We start from the raw sequence: 13,508 nt of genomic DNA, 5'->3' as shown, positions 1-13,508 counted from the left end.
TTGGACTGTAGGGACAGTGAAGATGGAAGAGGACATGGTGAAAAGCTGAAACTCCTAATCTGAGTCAGCTGTCTTTGAAAATGCATACTGGGGAATAGCAGGCACCAGCAGTAGAGTGTGTGCAGAGCAGCATAAATCCACCTTGGTCTTTCCAGTCTTATGATGCATTACTCTACTTCTCCAACGCTATTAAAAAGACATCTCAAAGCAGATGGGCTAGGTGGTCTTCCCACACATTAAGACTTGGCACAGAGCACATGAATTCTCTTTCCTAGCCAATGAGGACATGGACCTTCAAACTGATTTCAACTAGTTATGCGTCCAGCATGATGTTGCCAGCCATTAAAGAGAAACATTGGGCACTAAATATTTGTCCCTCTAGGAGCAGGGACTTCAAAGCCTGGTTTTGGATATAAGATATGTACACATTAAACAATTTAGAAGGAGTAATAGAGAGCAGAGAAATAAGAGAGACAGAGGGAGAGAGAAGAAAGGACACTGAACTAGGAGCCTGGTGGTAGTCCAGGTTTGGCAACTAACCAGCTGTGTGTGGCCATGGACAACTTCAGTTTCCTTCTCTGTAAAATGGAGGGGTTAGATTAGATTATCTCTAAGGTCCCTCTCAGTCCTTAAACTCTATGATCCAGAAGTGAGGGGGAAGGGAATAGAATAAACATTTATATAATGTTTATTATGGACCAGGCATTGTGCTAAGCACTTTACAATATTACCTTATTTGATCCTCTCATCAACTCTGGGAGGAAACTGAGGCAAGCAGAGATGAAATTCCTTGCTCACAGTTACATAACTAGCAAATGTTGGAGGATGGATTTGAATTTAGGTCTTCCTGACTCCAGGCCCAGCACTCTATCCATTGCACCACCTAACTGCCATAAATTTTCTGAGACTCAGTTTCTCTATCTATAAAATGAAGGGGTTGGACTAGATCATCTTTAAGGTCCCTTCAAACACTTACAGTGTATGAATCAGCCCTTTTCTAGTGGAGACATAATTCCCTTGTACTTCTAACATATGCCACAGATTCATAGTATTATAATGTGTGTGTGTGTGTGTGTGTGTGTGTGTGTGTGTGTGGTGGGGGATGGGTCAGTCTAGAAAATTACCCAATCCTATTTAAAATAAATGATACAACACTGTACCCTGATATCTGATAAGAATGTATATTGATTGAATGAGTCAATCACAGAGATGAGCCAGGGATGATAGAAAGCCTGTTCAGATTGGTCAAGGGCTCAGGTAATGTCCTATAGGGCTTATACTAAAACTTGAAGCTTGTTTGGAATTGAAATTTCAAGCATCTGGTGGTGGACAAGAGAGAGAGAGAGACACCCTTGATAAGGAATAGCTTAGAGGGGAAGAGAATATCTTGGATTTATTCACCTCCAATTCTTCTTGACCAGAAGAAGACCTAATGAAATTTGGAGGACCAGAAGATTTGGTTTTTCCCATTGGACTCCTTAGTAGCATCCCTAGGTCATCTGAGGCTGGTGGTGGAATCTACATCAGGAACTAAGGATAGATTGAATTGTTTTTTTGTCCTTCATTTCTGTCATCAGGAGGGTGATATCTTGACTTGAAAGTGAATTGGATTTAAGAGAGGCAGGGTCATGCGAAGTCATCACCCTCACTTTCTCCTCCAGAGTCATCACAGTCCAGCCGCAAGACATAAGTCAGGCCCCCAAATTGAATATAATGACTATAGTATAGTATAGGACTCCAGCAAAAGTACTTCCAGGTACTGCCCCTTTACCTCATGTGTTCTCCAGGTGTGAGCCCTGGTTCTCCTAGACTCTGTATGTACTTGTGAGCGAATGTGTCACAGACTTTAGGGAAAAATGTTTTGTGCCAACTGCTCTACTATATTGTCTTAGTAAATAACCCTTTCTAAAAGCTAATTAAGTCTGGTTGATTGGTTGATATAAACGCTAATGGAGGGGAAGAAAGGGGGGCAGGGAAGAATACTGGGACAGTGTGGAGGAGGGATCTGGTGAGCTAAAAGTCCTGTTCCAACCACTCAGGATTAACCTTAGAACCCAGAGTGGTAAATATAGCAGCTATGCTGGAGGGACCTCGTAAGCCAGTTCAAGTGTGGATTTATAGTTCCATAACTTGTGCTACAATAGGATCATAGATGTCAAGCTGAAAGATGTCAAAATTAGATGTCAAGCTTAGAAATCATTGGGTGTAATGACCCTGTTTTTCTGATGGGAAAACTGAGGTCCAGAAAGGTTAAGTGATTTGCACACAGTTGCATGGTTGAGGTAAAATTTGAACTCAATTCTTGATTCCTTGTCCAATGCCCCACTCTACCACCTTATTCAGACTCTGACTCATTCCAGAAATAGACTAGGCTAATGTATTTTTTATCCTCTTTTATTATGAAGATGAAAAGTCAGAGGCCAGTGTTTCAACTGAGTTTTCCTATCATTGGGAATTAGAGAACCATCCAAGTTCTCTGGAATCTAGAGGGCATCTTTATTCTAGGAGTCATAGGATAACGACAAACAAATGAATGGGGTGGAATTAATCTGGTGTAGAAAATAAGAAGCAAGTGCTTACATGTCAAGGCATGGAATAAGGTTGGGAGAAGACCCTTTCTGTTTTCTCCTTTCATGCCAATTAAATAAATTCCATAGGCTGCAGCCTCAGGAATCCCAACCCGTGACCATCATGGGAATAAAACTCAGAAAGAAAAAGATTAAGAAAAAGAGGGCTGATAATCACATGTCTCACCAGCTACAGAGCAGAAGGCAGATCTGCAAGGAAGGTAAGTGCTCTACTTAGCCAGGATTTTCTCCCTTTAATTTTGATACTTGCTTTGGGAAGCCCTGCGTGGGATCCGCGGACCGTTCACCTTTTTTCACACAGGCTTTGAACTTCAGTACAATTTCTCTCCTGAGTTTGTTTTTTAGAAAAATGTGGACATTGAAAATAATTCTCATTAGGTACACAACTATGGAAGTGTCTCTTTTTCCTCCTAAGCTTTTTCTTCCTTGTTTCTACTTGAAAAGGAGATCAGAGAACTGAAAGAATTATTTCAGTACCTTCTTGAAACTTAGATACTTTGCCCAATTTGACCCTTTGTTGTGCTGCCCACCCCCACATGCTCCAGTTACTTAAATAATATTGAACAATATAATTAAAATATAAACATTAATCAGAGAATATTTAAAAGTTCTTTGAAAAACCTGAAAGTGGACCGTAACCAAGTGTCAAGGACAGGGCACTCTCCTCTCTGCTAAACTGTCCCTTCCTAGTGGTACCTCTCCTTTCCTTAAACCTTAATCACATGTACAGAATTATTAGAGTATTGTTATTATTAACATTACTATTATTAAATTTTAGTTGCTCATTATTACAAGCTATGCTGCTTACTTCCTAACTGGTCTCAGGCAAAGAGACCTCCGTGGGTTCTTATCTCCTCTGTAGGGGCTTAGACCAGATGATCTCTAAAGTCCTGCACAGGTAGTTTTAAGAGCTTTTCCCAGTGTGAGCATGCCCTCCCCAGGAGCACAGCGCAAGGCCTTTTGAATTCTCATCTTGTATGATGGCTGTCTATGACCTTCCATAAAATTCCCCATGGCACACAACTCTTATTTAAGGTTAAAATCTTCTAAACTTTCAGTTTTATTAGGATCTGAGCATAAGATATGGGTTTACGAGTACAAATTAATTTAATAGTAATTGATTTGGGATTATACCATTTGGAAAAATGATACAAAGGACCTATCACTACATTATTCATCTGAGATATGGGAATTTGGCTGTCACTTTTTGGGGGTGGCGGGGAGACTAAGATAGTTAATAACCTTCATATACTCCATAGAATTGATCATTTATACAGTTAAGCTTCTTCCTTTTCTAGTCCCTTAGTTTCCTATTTAGTGGCCAATAATAAACTTCTCCGTGGGGGCTGGATAATAGAAAATCACTACAACTGTCAAAAGGGAAGGTAAGTAAATGCTGTAGGGGAAAAAAATTTCCTCCTGCCATTCTGCTTTGATTTTGGGTTTTAAAGAAGACCGTTAAAGGTATAGCCCCTTAAAGTAGCAAGAGAGCCCACTTATGGATCTGACTCATCTTATCAGCTAGGTCAAACAGCGGATAAAAGCATTGTACCAGCAGGCAGCAAGAATTGTGTCTGAATTCAGCCAGAGACACTTACTAAGTGACCCTAAGCAAATCATTTAACCTTTCTCGGTCTCAGTTTTTTCATCTCTAAAATAATGATAATAATAGCACCTACCTCCCAAAGTTGTTCTGAGGACTAGCTAAGATAATATTCAAAGTGCTATGTAAGTGTTAGCTATTATTATTTTTAATAAAAATTTCTCTCCATTATTATTTTTCAATAATTAAAAAACCTGTCCTCTCTTCTGCTCACCTTACCTCTCTTCTCCTCTCTTCTCTTTTCCCTTTCTTCCCCTACCTTTTTCTTTTGTTTACAGAATGTTTCCTCACAATACTCCTGTGAGGCTCGGTACAAATTCCCCCTCCTCATTTTCTTTTATTTTTAAAAGTTGACACATTTTGTTTTGCTACAAAAGAATCTTTCCAACAGTCACCCAAGCAAACCCTGCTAAAAGTATATTTTTCAAAAACACAGTTAAGCAAAACCCTTTAATCAAATATCATCCACCTGGTACAGATAAAGAAATGTAGACTCAGAGAGGTTAAGAGATCTGCCAAGAACTGTGCAGCATCTAAATGTTGAGGTCACCACTTGAACGAAGGTTTTCTGATACTAAGACCATAGGGATTGCCTCTTGAGTTAGCTCTGGTTTCAATGAATGATCTCAGTGTCATCCTTCCCATTAGGTAACTCTGCCTTCACAAGATGCCAAAAGAAAATGCTCACTTTATACATGCCTACCTCAAGAAAAAGAAGTCTCCTTCTCACATTACCGCAGAAGAGTAAGTCTAAAACCCAACTCAGACTTCCAACTCGTAGTTTGTGGATGGGGGCTTATCCATCCCAGAATGTGTCTGCCTGTCCGTAAATGTGCTTTGTGCCTATTCCCACAGAATGTGTGACACAAGGGGAAGAAACTTTCTGCTTAATTGAGTTAGGCAGACAGTCAGGCTCAGGATTGTTTGAGACCAGGGGCTATCATCTAGGGTGAAAAAAGGGGGACTTTGCATTTTTGTCTGAATTCTGTTTTATTGGAACCGAATCCAAAGCTCCCAACCCAGATACAGTGCATGCTCTGAAAATAATTCTGCTTGGTCTCATGTATTTAGGATTTTGGTGGTGGTTGGGAGACAGAAGGTGAGTGGTGTAGTACAATGGAAAGAGCCTGGAATTGGAGTCAAGAGTCCTGGCTCTGCCACGTATCACCTGTATGACCTTGGGTAAATCATTCAACCTCTTTCTGCCTTAATTTCCTTTAGAAAATGAAGGAATCTCTTCTAACACTACATACCATGATTCACACAAACCCATAAGTTCCAAGAATAGACTTATTTGGTGATGGAATGGGGCAATGGTGAGGGTAAGAAATGGTGCCCATGAGAAGGAATGGGCAGATAGACTTTCCTTAGATGGATGTTGTTGGACATGGATTGGAGCTAATGTATTAATTCAGGATGAATAAAACAACAAGGTGAATAATCATCCAATGAACAATAAGGGAAGAGCTTCTCATGATAAGGAGAAACATCTGGGGTGGGGGTGGAGATGGGGATGGGGGAGTAGCCGAGAGCGACAAAACAACGTAGTACAACAAGATCGACATGTATTCAAGTTCTGCTATGTATGAACTTGTCTCTGCTCCTCCGATTGGAGGGCTCGGGGGCAGAGCAAGAAACTTCTCCCAAACCTCCATGTAAAGAAGGCTCGGAAGCCCAGCCAACTCTTCGTTTCCAACCATATGCACCATTTGGAAGTGGCTCCACCATCTTCATGCCCCTACCAGGTATTATCCTTAGCCCTAGTCCCATCAACCTTTCAGCTTCCTTTTTGTGTGTCATCTTCCCCCATTAGATTATAAACTCTTTGAAGGAAGGGATTATCTTTCTTTTTCTTATTTGTATCCTAGCACACGGTAGGAGCTTAACTCTGTTGCATGGTATTGTAAAGCAATGCACTAGACATTGGGGGAGTTACAGTTTAGATTAAGACACAATCCCTGCTCTCTTAAGGGTTTCTAGTGTAGTATTGGGATAACACACAATATTACCTTATAAACATATTAGAAAATTAGAAAAGCTTCTGGGAGGTCTGAAGAGGAAAGGAACAGACAACCAGGCAGGATCAGGCAAGGCCTCCAGGGGAGGTGGCATCTCAGTTGGGCCTTACAGATGGGTAGAAGTTGAATGAGGGTATTTCTAGGTGCTGAAAAGCAGGTGAGCAAAAATATTCAAGGTGAGAAGACGTGGCTCATGTCTGGGGTGGGAGTGTTACAGAGAACAATATGGTTGGCTGCACCATAAAGTGTATGGTGGGATTTGAGATAAAGCAAGAAAGGTCAGGTGGCATCCGACTGTGGAAGACCTTGAATGCTGGGCAGAAAAGGTTGAACTCTACTAGGTAAGTAACTGTCCTACTAGGTAGGACAGTTGCTGAAGATTTTGAACGGAGAAATGACATGACCTAATCCAAGTTTTTATATAGGGTCATTCAAAAGTCTTAGAGCAGTTTTAAATTATTAAAATTTAAAACTGCCCTAAATCTTTTGCAATAATCTCAAAATTCAATTCTCTCTGGCAGAGGGCAAACTCAAACTTCCAGGCCAATCCCAACTCCCTTAGTAATGAAAAGTAGGATCTGTAACATAGACTGGTTTGGGGAACCACTTAGCGAAAAGTCCTTAGAATGGAAGAAGTCCAGAAATAGGCAGGCTGTGAAAACTGCTAATGTACAGTAACCAGATGGAATTTACTGTCTTCATCTGGTTGTTGGTAACAGGTGGGTGAGCTTTCTAAATGAAAATCCTGAAGACAAAATCTCCTCATTCATGATACGCCTTTCTGTAAACCCGTGATGGGAGATGTTAGTCCTTTGAAGAGGTGAGCTACAATCTTTAATAATACTTAAGAGGATTAAGTTATAAACGCAAATATGTGTTATAAAGACCTAGGTCAGGAATTCCCAGTCTTTTCTTAATGAGAAATCATTTCTGATTTTCTTCAAAGCCTGATAATCATTGAAGCAGCAGATGGACCACTGAACAGACAAGCAGCTAACAAAAGGAGGTGCTCCTCTCTTTATACTAGGATTCCCAGCAAACCGGGTTTTCAAGTGAAGGAGTGTAAAACCTATATAAGGGGGCATATTTTTTTTTCCATTCTCAGCCTATGAAAATGCAAGGGTTTTTGTCCCTGGAGTTGAAGAAATTCATTTATTTCTTAGATTAACCACATAGTTTCAAAGAGATTCACATGAGATTTCACTTCATGGAAAAGTTCTTTTATGTCATATTAGGTAGGGCTATACTTTTAGTCTGCCATAACAGTGGTTTGGCTTAGGGTGGGTTTTGATTGAGTAGGATGTAGCAGGGTGCCTCCTCTGTGAGACTCACCTTTGTGGAAAGAGTATAAAGGGACAGTGTGGTACCCTAGAAATTATACTAGACCTGAAGTGTGTTGATCTGGGTCCAATTGCTAGCTATATGCCCTTAGGCAAGTAATTTAACCTTTTTAGTACAATTTCCTTTGCAAAGTGAGAGGGTGTCTCTGGGTAATCTTTTAAGGTCTCTTCAAGTTCTCACACCCCATGATCTATGAAGGAGGGTAGGTTGCTGATACCAACCCATTGTGAAAACAGTTAAGAAAGGCCTCAGGTCTGCTGGTAGGTCACAATTTGGGGATCAGTGGTCTAATAGATGGAAATGGCACCATTTTGATGCCAAATCTAGAAATATTCCTTTAGGTAAATTTGTGCAGGTGCTAATATTAAGGTTAGAACATTTTAGTATAAGAAGTATTCGTATCTTAGCGTATAATCCTTGTGTCAGAAATTCCCTTGCAATCTAATGGGCTTGGGTGACTTTGTGAACCTCTGCTTCTCATGCTTGTTTGTATCTACTCAGGTAGTATCTGGGAATGTCAATGGTGATTATCAATAGTAACTGTTACTGTTTTCCCTCCCAGCCTGATGTAGTTATTTTTCTTTACCTTATTAAAGGGATCATTCCCTGACTACTTCTTAAACAGACCTGTTCACTGAATGGGTGCTACCTCACTCTAAGTGAGTACCTGAATAGACTTTGGTCTAAAGGGGCCAAGGTCTCCCATTGCATCCTGGGTCATCTCCAGTCATCCTGATGAATATCTGGTCACTGGATTCAGATGGCTCTGGAGGAGAAGTGAGGCTGGTGACCTTCACAGCCCTCCCTCACTCTAAACAAAGTCAAGTGCAAGTCATGTCAGCATTTCTCTGATGGCATGGCCTTCTTCGGCAACGAAGGACAAACAAAACAACATCTGGGAATGTCAGTTGCCAAGAGAAGACAGCACCTAAAAATACTCAGGTTCACAAGGCATCAGACATAGAACAATTTTTATTTACAGAGTGAATTCCACAGAAAGGACTCACCCTAGAGCCCAGTGGAGAACTGTGCCATCTGTGTTACTAACAGTACTACACTGGCTGGTGATTCCTCAGGGAGCGGCGTTAGGGCCTTACCCTCCCCTCTCAGCATTGTGTCCCATTTACTCTCTTTTATTTGACTTTCTGTCTATACATGCAGTTGTTCTTTTTCCCAAGAGATGGTGCTAGCTGTCCAGCATCTGAACCAGGAGAGACTGACAGTATCACATGCCTCAATCCCAAGAGTCTCTGGGTGACTCTGGGTATTTCTTTTGTGCTGCTGAAGGTTTCAGGCAGTTGTTCCTTCTCAGGAATTGACTTAAGTTTCTTTTCTTTTTTTTTTTTTTATTTTGTAATGTTTAACAATCACTGCCATACAATTGTGATTTTATCCCCCCCACCTACCCCCCACTCCCCCCCTCCCTCCCCACGACTGCATACAATTCTGTATAGATTCTACATATACTTTCCTATTGAGTATATTTTCACTATAGTCATGCTATGTAGTCAGACTAAGATAAATGAAAGAAATCGTATAACAAATCAGAACATGATACACAAACACATACACATACACAAACATGATCTGCTACAATATGTGAGTGACTTCCATATTTCTCTCTCTGAGTGTGGCAGGCATTTTGCCTTGAGATCCTCCACTGGGATTTTTTTTTTTTTTTTTTTTGGTAAGAAGTTCTTGTGTTGTTACAAAAATCTAAGTCTACCAGAAAAAACTCTCACACACTGTGGTTGTTGCTGTGCATAAAGTTCTCCTGGTTCTGCTCCTTTCACTCAGCATCAGGTCATACAAGTCCCTCCAGGCCTCTCTGAAGTCTTCCTGTTCATCATTTCTTATGGCACAATAGTACTCCATTACATTCATATACCATAATTTATTCAGCCATTCCCCAATTGATGGACATCCCCTTGACTTCCAGTTTTTGGCAACTACATAGAGTGCTGCTATAAATATTTTTGTACATGTGGGACCCTTTCCCATTTTTATGATCTCTTGGGGATATAGTCCTAGTAGCAATATTGCTGGGTCAAAGGATATGCACATTTTTGTAGCCCTTTGGGCATAGTTCCAAACTGCTCTCCAGAATGGTTGGATGCGCTCGCAGCTCCACCAACAATGAATTAGTGTTCCAACTTTCCCACATCCTCTCCAGCATTTATCATTTTCTTGTTCTGTCATGTTTGCCAATCTTATAGGTGTGATGTGGTACCTCAGAGTTGTTTTGATTTGCATCTCTCTAACCAATAGTGATTTAGAGCATTTTTTCATATGATTATAGATATCTTTAATTTCTTCCTCTGAAAATTGCCTGTTCATATCCTTTGACCATTTATCAATTGGGGAATGACTTGTATGATTATACATTTGGATCAGTTCTCTATATATTCTAGAAATGAGGCCTTTATCCCCGAGCTTAGCTGTAAAAATTCTTTCCCAATTTACTACATCCCTCCGGATTTTGGTTGCATTGGGTTTGGTTGTGCAAAAACTTCTCAGTTTAATGTAATCAAAGTTATCCATTTTGCATTTCATAATGCATTCTATCTTTCCTTTAGTAAAGAATTCTTCCCTTCTCCATAGATCTGATAAATACACTATTCCTTGCTTCTCCAGTTTATTCATGGTATCAATCTTTATACCTAAATCATGTACCCATTTGGACTTTATTCTTGTGTACGGTGTCAGGTATGGGTCTATGCCTAATTTCAGCCACGCTGTTATCCAGTTTTCCCAGCAATTTTTGTCAAACAATGAGTTCTTATCCCAGAAGCTGGGGTCCTTGGGTTTATCAAACAGAAGGTTGCTATATTCCTTGCCTCCTGCATCTTGAGTGCCAAGTCTATTCCACTTGTCTACCTCTCTGTTTCTTAGCCAATACCAAGTGGTTTTGATAACTGCTGCTTTATAGTACAGTTTGAGGTCTGGTAGCGCTAGGCCACCTTCCCAAGCATTTCTTTTCATTAGTCCCTTTGATATTCTGGACCTTTTGTTTTTCCAAATGAATTTTGATGTTATTTTGTCCAGCTCTAGAAAGTAATTGTCTGATAGTTTAATTGGTATGGCACTAAATAAGTATATTAATTTGGGTAGAATTGTCATTTTTATTATATTAGCACGGCCTACCCATGAGCAACTAATGTTTTTCCACTTACTTAAATCTGACTTTATTTGTGCAAAAAGTGTCTTGTAATTGTGTTCATATAATCCCTGGGTTTGTTTTGGCAGGTAGACTCCTAAGTATTTTATACTGTCTACCCTAACTTTAAATGGGATTTCTCTTTCTATCTCTTGCTGTTGGACTTTGTTGCTAATATATAGGAATGCAGAAGATTTGTGTGGGTTTATTTTGTACCCTGCAACTTTGCCAAAGGTGTTTATTAATTCTAGTAATTTTTTACTTGAATCTCTGGGATTCTCTAGGTAAATCATCATATCATCTGCAAAGAGTGATAACTTAGTTTCTTCTTTGGCTATTTTAATTCCTTGGATATCTTTATCTTGTCTAATTGCTACAGCTAACATTTCTAGTACCATATTAAATAATAGTGGTGATAATGGACAACCTTGTTTCACCCCTGATCTTATTGGGAATGCATCTAGCTTATCCCCATTGCATATAATGCTTGCTGAAGGTTTTAGATAGATACTGCTTATTATTTTATGGAAAGTTCCCTTTATTCCTACATTCTCCAATGTTTTTAGTAGGAATGGATGTTGTATTTTGTCAAAAGCTTTTTCTGCATCTATTGAGATAATCCTGTGGTTTTTGTTAGCTTTGTTGTTGATGTGATCGATAATGCTAATAGTTTTCCTAATATTGAACCAGCCCTGTAGTCCTGGTATGAATCCTACCTGATCATAATGTATTAATCTCATGATAAGATGCTGTATTCGTTTTGCTAGAATCTTATTTAAAATTTTTGCATCTATATTCATTAGGGAAATTGGTCTATAATTTTCTTTCTCTGTTTTGTCTCTTCCTGGTTTGGGTATCAAAACCATATTTGTAACATAGAAAGAATTTGGGAGGACTCCTTCTTCCCCAATTTTCAAGAATAGTGTATGTAGTATTGGAATTAACTGTTCTTTAAATGTTTGATAGAATTCACTTGTGAATCCATCTGGCCCTGGAGATTTTTTCCTAGGGAGTTCATTGATGGCTTGTTCAATTTCTTTTTCTGAGATGGGGTTGTTTAAGTATTCAACTTCCTCTTCTGTTAATCTGGGCAATTTGTATTTTTTAAAATATTCATCCATCTCATTTAGATTATCGAATTTGTGGGCATAAAGTTGGGCAAAGTAGTTTCTAATTATTGTTTTAATTTCCTCCTCATTGGAGGTGAGTTCACCCCTTTCATTTTTAATATTAGTAATTTGGTTTTCTTCTTTCTTTTTTTAATCAGATTGACCAAAGGTTTATCAATTTTATTAGTTTTTTCATAAAACCAACTATTGGTTTTATTTATTAATTCAATAGTTTTCTTAATTTCAATTTTATTAATCTCTCCTTTGGTTTTCAGTATTTCTAATTTGGTATTTACTTGGGGATTTTCAATTTGTTCTTTTTCTAGCTTTTTCAACTGCAAGCCTAAGTCATTGATCTCCTCTTTCTCTATTTTATTTATGTAAGCATTCAGAGATATAAAACTTCCCCTAATAACTGCTTTTGCAGTATCCCATAAGTTTTGGTATGTTGTCTCACTATTGTCATTCTCTCGAATGAAATTGTTGATTGTTTCTCTGATTTCTTCTTTAACCCAACCCTTCTTTAGAATTAGATTATTTAGTTTCCAATTGATTTTTGGTTTCTCTTTCCATGGCCTTTTATTACATGTAATTTTTAATGCATTATGATCTGAAAAGGATGCATTGATTATCTCTACCTTTCTGCACTGGATTGTGAGATTTTTATGTCCTAGTACATGGTCAATTTTTGTAAATGTTCCATGTACCGCTGAGAAAAAAGTATATTCCTTTCTATTCCCATTTAATTTTCTCCAAAGATCTATCATATCTACCTTATCCAGAGTTTTATTTACCTCCTTAACCTCTTTCTTGTTTATTTTGAGGTTGGATTTATCGAGTTCAGAGAGGGGGAGGTTGAGGTCCCCCACTAGTATAGTTTTGCTATCAATTTCTTCCTTCAACTCCCCCAACCTCTCCTCTAAGAATCTGGATGCTATACCACTTGGAGCATACATGTTTAGTAATGATATTGCTTCATTGTCTATGGTGCCTTTTAGCAGGATATAGTTTCCATCCTTATCCCTTTTGATTAGATCTATTTCTGCTTTTGCTTTGTCTGAGATTAGGATTGCTACTCCTGCCTTTCTTACATGAGCTGAAGCACAATATATTCTGCTCCATCCTTTGACCTTTATCCTATGTGTATCCCCCCGTTTCAAATGTGTTTCTTGTAAGCAGCATATTGTTGGATTATGGCTTTTAATCCATTCTGCTATCCGTCTCCGTTTTATGGGAGAGTTCATTCCATTCACATTCACAGTTATGATTACAATCTGTGTATTTCCCTCCAACCTCTTTCCCACCATTTGTGCTTTTAGCTCTCCCGTCTCCCTTCCCCTCCTCAATAGTATTCACTTTTCTCCCCCTCCTCCTGCAGCCTTCCCCTCCTTCTTTTGACCCCCCTCCCTTTTAGTTCCCTTTACTCTTATTGCTTCTTTCCTCCCTTTTAGCCACCCTCCCCTTTCTTCCCCCTTCCCCTCCTACTACCTATAGAGCTAGTTAGGCTTATCTACTTAAGATTATTGTTCCCTCCTTTGAACAAATCAGATGAGAGTACCTCTCAAACAGTGCTCATCTCCCTCCCCTCCTTCCCTCTACTATAGTTTTGTACTTCTTCCTGTGATATAATTTGCCATTTTCTGCTTCCCCCTTTCCACACCTCCTATTACATTCCCTTCTCATACTTAAATC

General features: G+C 39.2%; 1 protein-coding gene across 1 annotated transcript in view; it reads left to right on the top strand.

Annotated features, from left to right (window-relative positions):
• Positions 1-2,689: 2,689 nt before the first annotated feature.
• Positions 2,690-13,508, top strand: part of MLANA (melan-A) — a 32,363-nt gene continuing 21,544 nt past the window's right edge. The window contains exons 1-2 of the mRNA XM_072597056.1: positions 2,690-2,788; positions 4,840-4,935. Of these exons, the coding sequence (XP_072453157.1) occupies positions 4,859-4,935 (77 nt within the window). The 5' untranslated portion in view covers positions 2,690-2,788; positions 4,840-4,858. The remainder of the gene's footprint in view (positions 2,789-4,839; positions 4,936-13,508) is intronic.

Source organism: Notamacropus eugenii, chromosome 1, assembly GCF_028372415.1.
Source record: "Notamacropus eugenii isolate mMacEug1 chromosome 1, mMacEug1.pri_v2, whole genome shotgun sequence".
NCBI classification, from domain to species: Eukaryota; Metazoa; Chordata; class Mammalia; order Diprotodontia; family Macropodidae; genus Notamacropus; species Notamacropus eugenii.
The sequence above is the reverse complement of the archived record's forward strand: the minus strand, read 5'-3'. Positions and strand labels throughout refer to the sequence as shown.